The 14,606-nt window shown below is 42.1% G+C and overlaps 1 protein-coding gene across 1 annotated transcript in view; it reads right to left on the bottom strand.

Moving 5' to 3' along the window:
• USP18 (ubiquitin specific peptidase 18) overlaps window positions 1-14,606 on the bottom strand; it is a gene marked incomplete at its 5' end in the record, with an annotated part of 50,901 nt that overhangs the window by 24,849 nt on the left and 11,446 nt on the right. Inside the window, one exon of the mRNA XM_058744295.1 lies at window positions 11,371-11,516. Coding sequence (XP_058600278.1) covers window positions 11,371-11,516 — 146 coding nt within the window. The remainder of the gene's footprint in view (window positions 1-11,370; window positions 11,517-14,606) is intronic.

The raw sequence follows: 14,606 nt of genomic DNA, 5'->3' as shown, positions 1-14,606 counted from the left end.
CAATTATAAGGATACTAGATGGGCTTGATAAAAACATAGAAAACAGTAGAGAATCCCTTACTGTTGACATAAAAGAACTAAACTCTAGGCCAAATTAAAAATGCTATAACCAAGATGCAAATCCAAATGGATTCCATGACAATGAGGATAGATGAAGCAGAAGAACAAATCAGTGATAGAGAAGATAAAATTATGGTAAATAATGAAGCTGAAAAAAGGGAAAGAAAGGTATTGGATCACAAGTGTAGACTTAAGGAATTCAGCAACTCCTTAAAGGATAATTATATTCCTATCATAGGAGTCCCAAAAGATGAAGAGAGAGAAAAAAGGGCAGAAGGTTTATTCGAACAAATTATAGCTGAAAACTTCCTAACCTGGGAAAGAAAACAGACATTGAAATCCAAGAAGCACAGAGAACTGCCATTAAATTTAACAAAAGCCGGCCATCATCAAGACATATACTCAAATTCACAAAACACACAGACAAGGAAAGAATCCTGAAAGCAGCAAGGGAAAAACGTCCTTAACCTATAAGGGAAGACAAATCAGATTCCCAACAGATCTGTCCATAGAAACTTGGCAGGCCGGAAGAGAGTGAATGGCATGATATATTCAATATGCTGAATGGGGAAAATATGCAGCTAAGAATATTTTATCCAACAAGGCTGTTACTCAGAATAGAAGGAAAGGTAAAGTGTTTCCCAGATAAACAAAACTAAGTGAGCTTGCGACCACTAAACCAGCCCTTCAAGAATTATTAAAGGGGACTCTTTGAATGGGGGGGGGGGGGGGGGGGGAAGGACCAAAAGCAACAAAGACTAGAAAGGAACAGAGGACAACCAGAAACATCAACCTTACAGATAACACAAAAGCACTAAATTCATATCTATCAATAATCACTCCGAATGTAAATGGACTAAATACTCCGCTAAAAAGACACAGTGTATCAGAATGGATTAAAAAGAAAAAAAAACAAGACCACATATGCTCCCTACATGAGACTCATTTTATTTATTTTTTTTAACGTTTTATTTATTTTTGAGACAGGGAAAGACAGAGCATGAACAGGGGAGGGTCAGAGAGAGGGAAACACAGATTCTGAAACAGGCTTCAGGCTCTGAGCTGTCAGCACAGAGCCTGACGCGGGGGCTCGAACTCACAGACTGCGAGATCATGACCTGATCCGAAGTCGGCCGCTTAACCAACTGAGCCACCCAGGCGCTCCTAAGAGACTCATTTTAGACCTAAAGACACCTGCAGATTGAAAGTGAGGGGATGGAGAACCATCTATCATGCTAATGGATGCCAAAAGAAAGCTGGAGTAGCCATTCTTATATCAGACAAACTAGATTGTAAACCAAAGACTGTAACAAGAAATGAATAAAGGCATTACATCATAATTAAGGAGTCTATCCGTCAAAAAGATCCAACAATTATAAATATTTATGCCCCCAACTTGAAGCACCCAAATATTTAAAACAATTAATAACAAATATAAAGAAACTCACTGATAGTAATACAATAACAGTAAGGGACTTTAACACTCCACTTACAACAATGGACAGATCATAAAAGCATAAAATCAACAAGGAAACAATGGATTTGAATGACATACTGGATGGACTTAATAGATACATTCAGAACATTTCATCCTAAAGCAGAACACACATTGTTCTTGAGTGCACATGGAACATTTTCCAGTACAGATCACATCCTGGGTTACAAATCAGCCCTCAACAGGTACAAAAAAACTGAGATCATACCATGCATATTATCAAACCACAATGCTATGAAACTTGAGGCCAAACACAAGAAAAAGATTTGGAAAGACCACAAATAGATGGAGGTTAAAGAACATCCTACTGAATAATGAATGAGTCAACTACAAAATTAAAGAAGAAATTAAAAAATGCGTGGAAGCAAATGAAAAAGAAAAGATGGAGGCATCACAATTCCAGACTTCAAACTACAAGCTGTAGTCATCAAGACAGTACGGTACTGGCACAAAAACAGATACATAGATCAATGGACAGAATAGAAAACCCAAAAATGGACCCACAACTATATGGTGAACTAATCTTCAACAAAGTAGGAAAGAATATCCAATGGAAAAAAGATAGTCTCTTCAGCAAATGGTGTTGGGAAAACTGGATGGCAACATGCAAAAGAATGAAACTAGAACACTTTCTTACACCATTGTGGGGGATAAACTTAGGAATCCCCCAGGCTTACACCAATGGGTTAACAAGGCATAAAGAAATACAAAGTCATAAAATTCTCACACCCCAGTTTGGGTAACCAGATTGGCACGCCAAGAATAGGGAAGCACAAAGGTGCCAAGAATAGGGAGGTGCAAATGCACCCCAAAATAGGGAGGGGGTGCTGAGCCCCCAAAAATAGAGAGGGAGAGGCAAAGGCCTGAAATAGAAACAGTGCAAAGGTACCCAATACATAGGAATAACAAGATTAGATATTCAGGGTGAAAGCACCCCAAATTTAGTACTACAGCATACAGCTGCTTTCATAGGAGAATAGGGCCAGGTTAGGCAAACTGGTGAACTGGACTTTGGACTACTGTGCTGCAGGCACAGCAGCCCAGAGCAGAGATGGTTAACAAAAGAAAAGGTGCCTTATTAACCCTGAGGTTATTCCCCCTATCTGTCTCATCCCCTAGGCTGACAAAGATAAACAGGGATGGTACCTCCTGTCTGCTGTTGACAACCATCTACCCATCTGCCCAGCACCTGGATTTTGTTTTATATTGACCAAAACCCCAAACACTGTATATCTTCAAAATCCCCTTTTCCACCTCACATCCACAAATTAATGTTCCCAGTTTCTTTGTCTCTTTGTACATACCCATCACGTTTGCAAGCCTTCTGATCTGAATAAATACAGGGCAAGGACCCTCATTTGGGGCTCTTGTCTTTTTCCTGGACATTAGCCATCTCTCATTTTAATCCTGCATCCTCTCATTTGCTAGACAAAGAGAACTTTAGACTTAGAGTCTATGACACACCATACACAAAAATAAATTTAAAATGAATGAAAAACCTAATTGTGAGACAGGAAACCATCAGAATACTAGAGGAGAACACAGTCAGCAACCCATTTGGCCTTGTCATAACTTCTTCCTAGCAAAATGAACTGTTAGGACTTCATCAAGATAAAAAGTTTCTGCACAGTGAAGGAAACAATCAATAAAACTAAAATGCAGCCTATGGAACAGAAGATATTTGCAAATGACATATCTGATAAAGGGTTAGTATCCAGAATTTATCAAACTCAACACCCCAAAAATAAATAATCCAGTGAAGAAAGAATAGACACTTTCCCAAAGAAGACATCCAGATGGCTAACAGACACATGAAAATATATTCAGCATCACTCATCATCAGGGAAATACAAATCAAAACCATGATGAGGGGAACCTGGATGGCGCAGTCACTTGAGCATCCAACTCTTGATTTCGATTCAGGTCATTTTCCCAGGGTTATGGGATCAAGCCCTGGGTTGGGCTCTGCATTGAGCGTGGAGTCTGCTTACGATTCTCTCCCTCTGCCCCTCTCCCCAGCTTGCTCACTCTCTCCCTCTCTCAAAAGAAAAAAAAAAAAACATGATGAGATACCACATCACACCTGTCAGAATGGCTAAAATTAACAACACAGGAAACAACAGGGGTTGGTGAGGATGCAGAAAAAGGGGAACCCTTCTGCACTGTTGGTGGAAATGCAAACTGGTGCAGCCACTCTGGAAACAGTATGGAGGTCCCTCAAAAAATTTAAAATAGGGGCATGTGGGTGGCTCAGTCAGTTGATCATCCAACTTCAGCTCAGGTCATGATCTCATGGTTCGTGAGTTCTAGCCCTGCATTGGGCTTGCTCCTGTCAGCACAGAGCCCGCTTTGGATCCTCTCTGTGCCCCCCTCTCTCTGCCCTTCCCCACACATGCTTTTTCTATCAAAATAAATAAATATTTTAAAAAATTAAAAATAGAACTACCCTATGATCCAGCAATGGCACTACTAGGTTATTTACCCAAAGGATACAAAAAATACAGATTCAAAGGGGTACATGCACCCTGATGTTTATAACAGTCTTATCAACAATGGCCAAACCATGGAAAGAACCCAAGTGGCCATTGACTAATGAATGGATAAAGAAGATGTGGTATATACATACAATGGAATATTACTCAGCCATCAAAAAGAATGAAATCTTGCTATTTGCAATGAGGTAGATGGAGCCAGAGAGTATTATGCTAAGTGAAATAAGTCAGTCAGAGAAAAAACAAATACCATTGATTTCACTCATATGTGGAATTTAAGAAACAAAACAGATGAATATATGGGAGTATGGGGAAAGACAGAGGAAAACAAACCATAAGAGACTCAAAGACAGAGAACAAACTGAGGACTGATGGAGGGAGGTGTGTGGGGGATGGGCTGGATGGGTTATGGGCATTAAGGAGGGCACTTGTTATGATGAGCACTGGGTGCTGTATGTAAGTGATGACTCACTAATTATACTCTTGAAAACATTACACTATATGTTAACTAACTGAAATTTAAATAAAATTTTTAAAAAAGCATTGGGATTCAGAGTGACATCACCAAGATGGCAAAGTAGAAGACCCCAGTCTCCAAGCCCCCACAAAAGATCAACGATTCCATAGCTATCCATAAATAAAAACAGGAGAGTCCACTTAAAAAACTTCAGGAACAGGGGTTCCTGGGTGGCTTAGGTGGTTGAGTGTCCAACTCTTGATTACAGCTCAGGTCATGATCACAGGGTTGTGGGATCGAGCCCCACATCAGGCTCTGTATTGAGCATAGGGCCTGCTTAAAAATCTCTCTCTCTCTCCCTCTGACCCTCTCCCAATCTCATGCATGCCTTTTCTCACTCTCTTTCTCTCTAAAATAAAATTTAAAAAAAGAAACTTCAGCAACAGGAAGAAAAAAAAAACTTGAGCAACACAATGGTAAAAACCTGAGGATAACCACACAAAAAGGATAGGAAAAAGAGCTTCATTTTGCCTATATCATCCCACCCTCCAGGCCAGCACTTCCCAGTGCCAAGAGGGAACTCCCCAGCTCGAAAGAACTCCTTTTAGCCCTGAATGATACATTGGAACAGAGGGACTTGACAGATATATTTAGAACTCTGCATCTCAAAGCAACAGAATATACTTTCTTCCCGAGTGCACATGGAACATTCTCCAAGATAGATCATATACTGGGTCACAAAACAGCCCTTCATTAGTATACAAGAATTGAGATGATACCATGCACACTTTCAGACCACAATGCTATGAAGCTTGAAATCAACCACAGGAAAGAGTCTGGAAAACCTCCAAAAGCATGGAGGTTAAAGAACACCCTACTAAAGAATGAAAGAGTCAACCAGGCAATTAGAGAAGAAATTTAAAAATATATGGAAACAAACGAAAATGAAAATACAACAATCCAAATGCTTTGGGATGCAGCGAAGGCAGTCCTGAGAGGAAAATACATTGCAATCCAGGCCTATCTCAAGAAACAAGAAAAATCCCAAATACAAAATCTAACAGCACACCTAAAGGAAATAGAAGCAGAACAGCAAAGACACCCCAAAACCCAGCAGAAGAAGAGAAATAAGAAAGATCAGAGCAGAAATAAACAAGATAGAATCTAAAAAAAATGTAGAGCAGATCAATGAAACCAAGAGTTGGTTTTTGAAAAAATAAACAAAATTGATAAACCTCTAGCCAGCCTTCTCAAAAAGAAAAGGGAGAGAACCCAAATAGATAAAACCATGAATGAAAATAGAATTATTACAACCAATCCCTCATAAATACAAGCAATTATCAGGGAATACTATGAAAAATTATATGCCAACAAACTGGACAAACCTGGAAGAAATGGACAAATTCCTAAACACCCACACACTTCCAAAACTCAAACTGGAGGAAATAGAAAGCTTGAACAGACCCATAACCAGCGAAGAAATTGAATCAGTTATCAAAAATCTCCCAACAAATAAGAGTCCAGGACCAGATGGCTTCCCTGGGGAATTCTACCAGACGTTTAAAGCAGAGATAATACCTATCCTTCTCAAGCTGTTCCAAGAAATAGAAAGGGAAGGAAAACTTCCAGACTCATTCTATGAAGCCAGCATTACTTTGATTCCCAAACCAGACAGAGACCCAGTAAAAAAAGAGAACTACAGGCCAATATCCCTGACGAATATGGATGTAAAAATTCTCAATAAGACACTAGCAAATCGAATTCAACAGCATATAAAAAGAATTATTCACCATGATCAAGTGGGATTCATTCCTGGGATGCAGGGCTGGTTCAACATTCGCAAATCAATCAATGTGATACATCACATTAATAAAAGAAAAGAAAAGATCCATATGATCCTGCCAATTGATGCAGAAAAAGCATTTGACAAAATTCAGCATCATTTCTTAATAAAAACCCTCGAGAAAGGCGGGATAGAAGGAGCATACTTAAACACCATAAAAGCCATTTATGAAAAGCCCACAGCTAAAATCATCCTCAATGGGGAAAAACTGACAGCTTTACCCCTGAGATCAGGAACACGACAGGGATGTCCACTCTCACCGCTGTTGTTTAACATAGTGTTGGAAGATCTAGCATCAGCAATCAGACAACAAAAGGAAATCAAAGGCATCAAAATTGGCAAAGATGAAGTCAAGCTTTCACTTTTTGCAGATGACATGATATTATACATGGAAAATCCGATAGACTCCACCAAAAGTCTGCTAGAACTGATACATGAATTCAGAAAAGTTTCAGGATACAAAATCAATGTACAGAAATCAGTTGCATTCTTATACACTAACAATGAAGCAACAGAAAGACAAATAAAGAAACTGATCCCATTCACAATTGCACCAAGAAGCATAAAATACCTAGGAATCAACCTAACCAAAGATGTATAAGATCTGTATGCTGAAAACTACAGAAAGCTTATGAAGGTAATTGAAGAAGAGACAAAGAAATGGAAAAGCATTCTGCGCTCATGGATTGGAAGAATAAATATTGTTAAAATGTCAATACTACCCAAAGCAATCTACACATTCAATGCAATCCCAATCAAAATTGCACCAGCATTCTTCTCGAAGCTAGAATAAGCAATCCTAAAATTTGTATGGAACCACAAAAGACCCCGAATAGCCAAAGTAATTTTGAAGAAGACCAAAGCAGGAGGCATCATAATCCCAGACTTTAGCCTCTACTACAAAGCTGTAATCATCAAGACAGCATGGTATTGGCACAAAATCAGACACATAGGCCAATGGAATAGAATAGAAACCCCAGAATTAGACCCACAAAAGTATGGCCAACTAATCTTTGACAAAGCAGGAAAGAATATCCAATGGAAAAAAGACAGTCTCTTTAACAAATGGTGCTGGGAGAACTGGACAGCAACATGCAGAAGGATGAAACTAGACCACTTTCTTACACCATTCACAAAAATAAACTAAAAATGGATAAAGGACCTGAATATGAGACAGGAAACCATCAAAACCCTAGAGGAGAAAGCAGGAAAAAACCTCTGACCTCTGCTGCAGCAATTTCTTACTTGACACATCCCCAAAGGCAAGGGAATTAAAAGCAAAAATGAACTATTGGCACCTCATGAAGATAAAAAGCTTCTGCACAGCAAAGGAAACAACCAACAATACTAAAAGGCAACCAACGGAATGGGAAAAGATATTTGCAAATGACATATCTGACAAAGGGCTAGTATCCAAAATCTATAAAGAACTCACCAAACTCCACACCCAAAAAACAAATAATCCAGTGAAGAAATGGCCAGAAGACATGAATAGACACTTCTCCTAAGAAGACATCCGGATGACCAACAGGCACATGAAAAGATGCTCAACATCGCTCCTCATTAGGGAAATACAAATCAAAACCACAATGAGACACCAGCTCATGCCAGTCAGAGTGGCCAAAATGAACAGATCAGGAGACTATAGATGCTGGTGAGGATGTGGAGAAATGGGAACCCTTTTGCACTGTTGGTGGGAATGTAAACTGGTGCAGCCACTCTGGAAAACAATGTGGAGGTTCCTCAAAAAATTAAAAATAGACCTACCCTATGACCCAGCAATAACACTGCTAGCAATTTACCCAAGGGATACAGGAGTGCTGATGCATAGGGGCACTTGTACCCCAGTGTTTATAGAAGCACTTTCAACAATAGCCAAATTATGGAAAGAGCCTAAATGTCCATCAACTGATGAATGGATAAAGAAGATGTGGTTTATATACACAATGGAATACTACATGGCAATGAGAAAGAATGAAATATGGCCTTCTGTAGCAACGTGGATGGAACTGAAGAGTGTTATGCTAAGTGAAATAAGTCATACAGAGAAAGACAGATACGATATGTTTTCACTCTTATGTGGATCCTGAGAAACTTAACAGAAGACCATAGGGGAGGGGAAGGAAAAAGAAAAAAAAGGTTAGAGAGGGAGGGAGCCAAAACATAAGAGACTCTTAAAAACTGAGAACAAACTGAGGGTTGATGGGGGGGTGGGAGGGAGGGGTGGGTGGGTGATGGGTATTGAGGAGGGTACCTGTTGGGATGAGCACTGGGTGTTGTATGGAAACCAGTTTGACAATAAATTTCATATTTAAAAAAAAAAGCTCCTTTCACCCGGAAAAGGAGAACAGGATGAATGACCAACTTCCCCACCCTTTCAGCACACTGGATGAAGGACCTAGTTTCGTTTCACCCCACCTGGAAATCAGTAAAGCTGAGATGTCTGTAAATGTCTAGGAACAAGGAATAAGGGAAGCAACTGCTAGTATCATCCATGTAACAGAAGCCACCACAGTTCCCCGTGACCCACCCAACTAAGGACCCCATTAGCTTCTACCACTGAAAAAAAACTAATGGACAGTACAACCACCATGGATACCCTGCAGATTTCACCACTGAGATGGTCACCCCACAGACTTTTGTTTACAGGCACCATTACCAGAGTCCCTCCCCACTACATTCCCCTCCACCCACCAGTGCTCAGAAAATCACAACAGCAGACATTCCTGGCCTCTGTGGCTGCACACATACAAAGTGTCAGCCTACATCCTCATAGCTGACCCCCACCCCCATTTACACACTTGTAGCTAAACCCTGTGGCTGTGCACCTACACCTGCCAGCCTGAATCCTGTCGCCATTCTCTACTGCCTTTTGTACATCCAGAGTGAGCCCCTATAGCCACATAACTGCTTCTCAACAGCTAAGACCCACCCGTCCCAAGCTGCCTATGAGCCTGGGTCCAACCCTGACACTTGTCACTGGCCTGCGCCTCTGGGGTTGCCTACAAGTAACCTCTGCATCTGTGCAACCTATACACTGCCAGCCTGAATCCCATCACCAACCTCTGTTGCCCTACACATTCCAGGGGCAAGCTTTTTCAGCCAAAGGAGTGCACTATGCCCTCACAGCTGCTTGTGGGCCCACATCTGGCCCCAACTACTGTCTCTGTCCTATGCCCTGGGCTCATCTACAGCTAGCCTCCACAGCTGTGCATGTGTATACTCCTGGCTTGACCTTTGTCACCAGCCTTCAATGTAATGTGTGCACCCATAGTGATCTCTGCAACCACAGAACTGCAAACCAATAGCAAAAGCCCCTACAGCTGCTAATGCACCCTCAGTAAGACCCAGCACCTGCTGCTGGCCACAGCCCTCACCACTATGTGTGTGTCTACAACCAGACCCTGCCACCAAGCAGCCACCTGCAACTAGCCCCCACAGACAAGCATGCACACCACCAGTGGCAACCACCACTCCCTGCCCTGGTCCTAGCTGCTGCACCAAAAGGTCCACTGAGGACTCTAACAGCTCTTGTAGCTATTTCAGATACCCTACATCTCTCTCCAAGGATCACACAGTTATCTAGGTCATGGACCCCAGAAGCCTAAGCCACTAAGACATTATAACCCCTGGACCCAGAGCCACCATACACCACACCTGGTGCCCCCACACCACTAGACCTAGACCACAGCACACTCTAGCTGTAGGTGAAGGTCTTTCTCTAAAAAAGTCAATGCATAAAGTCTGTAATAAGTAACTACTTCTTCAAATGTGGAGACACCTACACAAGGCTACAGGGATCGCAAAGAATCAGGGAAACACGATATCACCAAAAGAACAGAATATACTTTCAAAAACTGATCCCAAAGAAATGGAGATATACAAATTGCCTAGAAAATAATTATAAATAATTGTTCTAAAGATACTCAGAGCTGTCACAGAACATAATCAATTTCAATAAATCAGGAAAACACTGCAAGAAAAACAGAAGTTTAACAAAGAAAGAAAACATAAAAAAGAACCAAATAGAAATTTTGGAACTAAATAACACAGTGATTCAGCTGAAGATTTCAATAGTTTCGACAGCAGACTGGATGGAGTCTCAAAAGAGAAAGGAAAGTGACAGAAAACTTACTTAAGAAACAGTAGCTGAGACTTCCCAAATCTGGGGAGATTAGACATCTAAGTTAATAAAGCTCATAGGTCCCCAAGCATATTTAATTCAAACAGATATTCTCCAAGACACATCAGTGTTAAAACTTCAAAAAATCAAAGACAAAGAGAGATCTTAAAATCAATAATAGAAAGGAAGCTTATCACTTACAAGGGAACCCCCTATAAGGCTATCAGAGGATTTCTCTGCACAAACCTTACATGCCAGGAGACAGTGGAATGACATATTCAAAGTGATGAAAGAAAAAAACCGCTATCAAGAAAACTTTACTTCAGAAATGAAGGAGAGATAAAGGCTTTCCCAGACAAATGCTGAGGGAGTTCATCATAACTACACTTGCCTTACAAGAAATGCTAAAGGGAGTTCAGTTCTTCAACCTGAAAAGAAAGAACACTAACTGTAAAAAGGAAAGAGACTGAATCAGTCATTTTATTGATTTTTATTTTTATTTTAGAGAAAGCACGAGTGGGGGAGAGGGGCAGAGGAAGAGAGAGAGAGAAAAAATCTTAAGCAGGCTCCACACAAAGTGCAGAGCCTGACACAGGACTTGATCCCACAACCCTGGCATCATGACCTTAGCCAAAATAAAGAGTTGGACACTCAACTGACTGAGCCACCCAGCCACCCCTGAATCAACCATTTTAAAGCTTCCCACAAAGAAAATCCCAGGCCCAGAGGGCTTAATTCTGCCAAACATTTAAAGAATTAACACCTATCTCTTCACAAACTCTCCAAAAACAAAGAAGGGAAGGGGACAGTTCCTGACTCATTTTTGAGGCCCTCACCCTCCCTCTACCCCCTTACCATCCCCCCTCCCTCCCTCTCTCAGAGATGAGAGGGCTGTCTTACTTGGAACATTGTACTTCTGGAGACAGTAGGCAAGTTCCAAGGGTTGCACTGCTTTCTGCCGGCTGTCCCGCATCCTCTCTAGTAGCAAGAGCAACTGGAAGGGGACACTTCTCCTTTGCTCTTCTGTTCCCCTTGGTACTGTTATCCTGCCAAATAAGAACATCCATTATTATCCTGCCAAATAAGAACCTCCTTATCGCCACAGTTCTCAATGCTAGATGCATACTGGAATCACTTGGGGGAACTTTCAAAAATATCCATGTCCGGGCCACTTTACAGATACCTAAATCAGAATTTCTAATAGTCGGGCCCAGTTATCAGAACTTTAAGTTTCCCAGATGACTTAAATGTACAAACGACTTGAAAAATACCATGTTAGCATATTGGCTATAGAGAGTACCCTCTCAAGAGGGGATCAGACAACTGTTGTCTCACCCCTCTCCCAACTCTGCCCAACAGTCAAACTTAAATGAAGGGCAGATGCAGAAGGTCCTGGGTCCATAGCAAAATGGCCACACAGTAAAATGTCCAGGCTGAAGTACTCCAAAGTGAAAAGGCAAATACTTATCTAGGTCCTGGGAAGAAAGGCTCATGCCAATGGAAGGGAAAAAAAAGAAAGCACTGGGCAGAAAAGAATATATGATAGGCAGAAAGGAAGATGTAAGCAAAGTAGGAGGACCAGAGGCTCACCTCATCCCAGGAACACAACTGCATAACTATCAAATTGTCCTAAATACCCCAGAAATTGACCTAAAGACTGATAAAACAAACTCCACAATGAAAGGAAGAGAAGAGGCCACATAGAAAAATGTAAGAAGTATGGAGGTGAGGTTTTGGGGAGAAACAGATCACAGCTGCTGTGGAGGGGAGGGAACCATGATTGTGGAGAAGGGGGAGAGAGAGAGAGAAACGCACAGCAGAGTGCACAAGGAGAACATTTCCCAAAAGCCATTGGTTTGGGAAAAAAAGAGGGGCAGACTTTTATGACTTCTTGCAACCAGCAAGGCTTAAACCTTGGAGTTTTAAAGGTCAGAGGTCTTGGCAGGGACAGAGTGTAGAGGGTCCTATACTGCTCCTGGAAAGAAGGCAGGGAAACAACTGGGGGCAGATAGCATGGAAACGACCATCTAAAAAGCACCCAGGGAATCAAGATCATCCAGAGGTAGGAAGATGGCAGCGTAGGAGGACGCTGGGCTCACAGCGTCCTGCAGATCACTTAGATTCCACCCACACCTGCCTAAATAACCCATAAAACCACCAGAAGACTAGCAGAACAGATTCTCCAGAGCCAAATGTAGACGAGAGGCCCACGGAAGAGGGTAGAAAGGGCAGAGAGGCGGTGCGTGCTACATGGACTGGCAGGAGGGAGCCGGGGCAGAGGGGCAGCCCGCCGGCAAAGCAGAGTCCCCGAGTCTGGCTTGCAAAAGTGGAGGGGCCGGACAGAGTGTGTTCGGACAGCAAGCGGGACTTAACATCTGGAAGGTTATAAGTTAACAGCTCTGCTCAGAGAGGGGGAGGGCTGGAGGACAATGGGAGGGAGAGTTGTTGAGCCCCGGACAACAGAGCGCAGCTTGGCGGGGAACAAAGGCACTTGCCAGTGCCATCTCCCTCGCCCAACCCCAGCCAAAATCCCAAAGGGAACCAGTTCCTGTCAGGGAACTTGCTTGCACCGCGCAAACACCCAACGCTGTGCTTCTGCAGATCCATCCCTCTGGTGGCAGGTCTGACTCCTCCCGGTGTCACAGGGCCCCTCCTGAAGCAGATCACCAAAGGAAAAGCAAACTGAGCCTGCCCCACCCACCCCTGTGCAACTTGCCAATCCACCCAAACTAATATGCCAGATCCCCAGCACCACAAGCCTGGCAATGTGCAAGTAGCCCAGACAGGCCACACCACCCCACAGTGAATCCCGCCCCTAGGAGAGGGGAAGAGAAGGTATACACCAGTCTGACTGTGGCCCCAGCGGTGGGCTGGGGGCAGACATCAGGTCTGACTGTGGCCCCGCCCACCAACACAAGTTATTCAAGACAGCACAGGGGAAGTGCCCTGCAGTTCTGCACCATTCCAGGGACTATCCAAAATGACGAAACGAAGAATTCCTCTCAAAAAAACCTCCAAGAAATAACGACAGCTAATGAACTGATCAAAAACGATTTAAACAATATAACAGAAAATGAATTTAGAGTAATAGTCATAAAATTAATCACTGGGCTTGAAAACAGTATAAAGGACAGCAGAGAATCTATTGCTACAGAGATCAAGGGACTAAGGAACAGCCAGGAGGAGCTTAAAAATGCTATTAATGAGCTGCAAAATAAAATGGAAACGACCACACCTCGGATTGAAGAGGTAGAGGAGAGAATAGGTGAACTACAAGATAAAATTATGGAAAAAGAAGCTGAGAAAAAGAGACATAAAAAAATCTAGCAGTATGACAGGAAAATTAGAGAACTAAGTGATGCAGTAAAGAGAAATAATCTATGCATAATTGGTATTCCAGAGGAGGAAGAGAGAGGGAAAGGTGCTGAAGGTGTACTTGAAGAAATAATAGCTGAGAACTTCCCTGAACTGGGGAAGGAAAAAGGCATTGAAATCCAAGAGGCACAGAGAACTCCCTTCAGACGTGACTTGAATCGATCTTCTGCACGACATATCATAGTGAAATTGGCAAAATGCAAGGATAAAGAGAAAATTCTGAAAGCAGCTAGGGATAAACGTGCTCTAACATATAAAGGGAGACCGATAAGACTAGTGACGGATCTCTCTTCTGAAACTTGGCAGGCCAGAAAGGAATGTCAGGAAATCTTCAATGTGATGAACAGAAAAAAATATGCAGCTGAGAATCCTCTACCCAGCAAATTTGTCATTTAGAATAGGAGAGATAAAGGTTTTCCCAAACAAACAAAAACTGAAGGAATTCATCACCACTAAACCAGCCCTACAAGAGATCCTAAGGGGGATCCTGTGAGACAAAGTACCAGAGACATCGCTATAAGCATGAAACCTACAGACATCACAATGACTCTAAACCCACATCTTTCTGTAACACTGAATGTAAATGGACTAAATGCACCAAACAAAAGACATAGGGTATCAGAATGGATAAAAAAACAAGACCCATCTATTTGCTGTCTACAAGAGACTCATTTTAGACCTGAGGACACTTTCAGATTGAAAGTGAGGGGATGGTGAACTATTTATCATGCTACTGAAAGTCGAAAGAAAGCTGGACTAGC

The sequence above is a fragment of the Neofelis nebulosa genome, chromosome 8 (genome assembly GCF_028018385.1).
Source record: "Neofelis nebulosa isolate mNeoNeb1 chromosome 8, mNeoNeb1.pri, whole genome shotgun sequence".
Lineage (NCBI taxonomy): Eukaryota > Metazoa > Chordata > Mammalia > Carnivora > Felidae > Neofelis > Neofelis nebulosa.
This window is presented reverse-complemented; position numbering and strand designations above follow the sequence as displayed.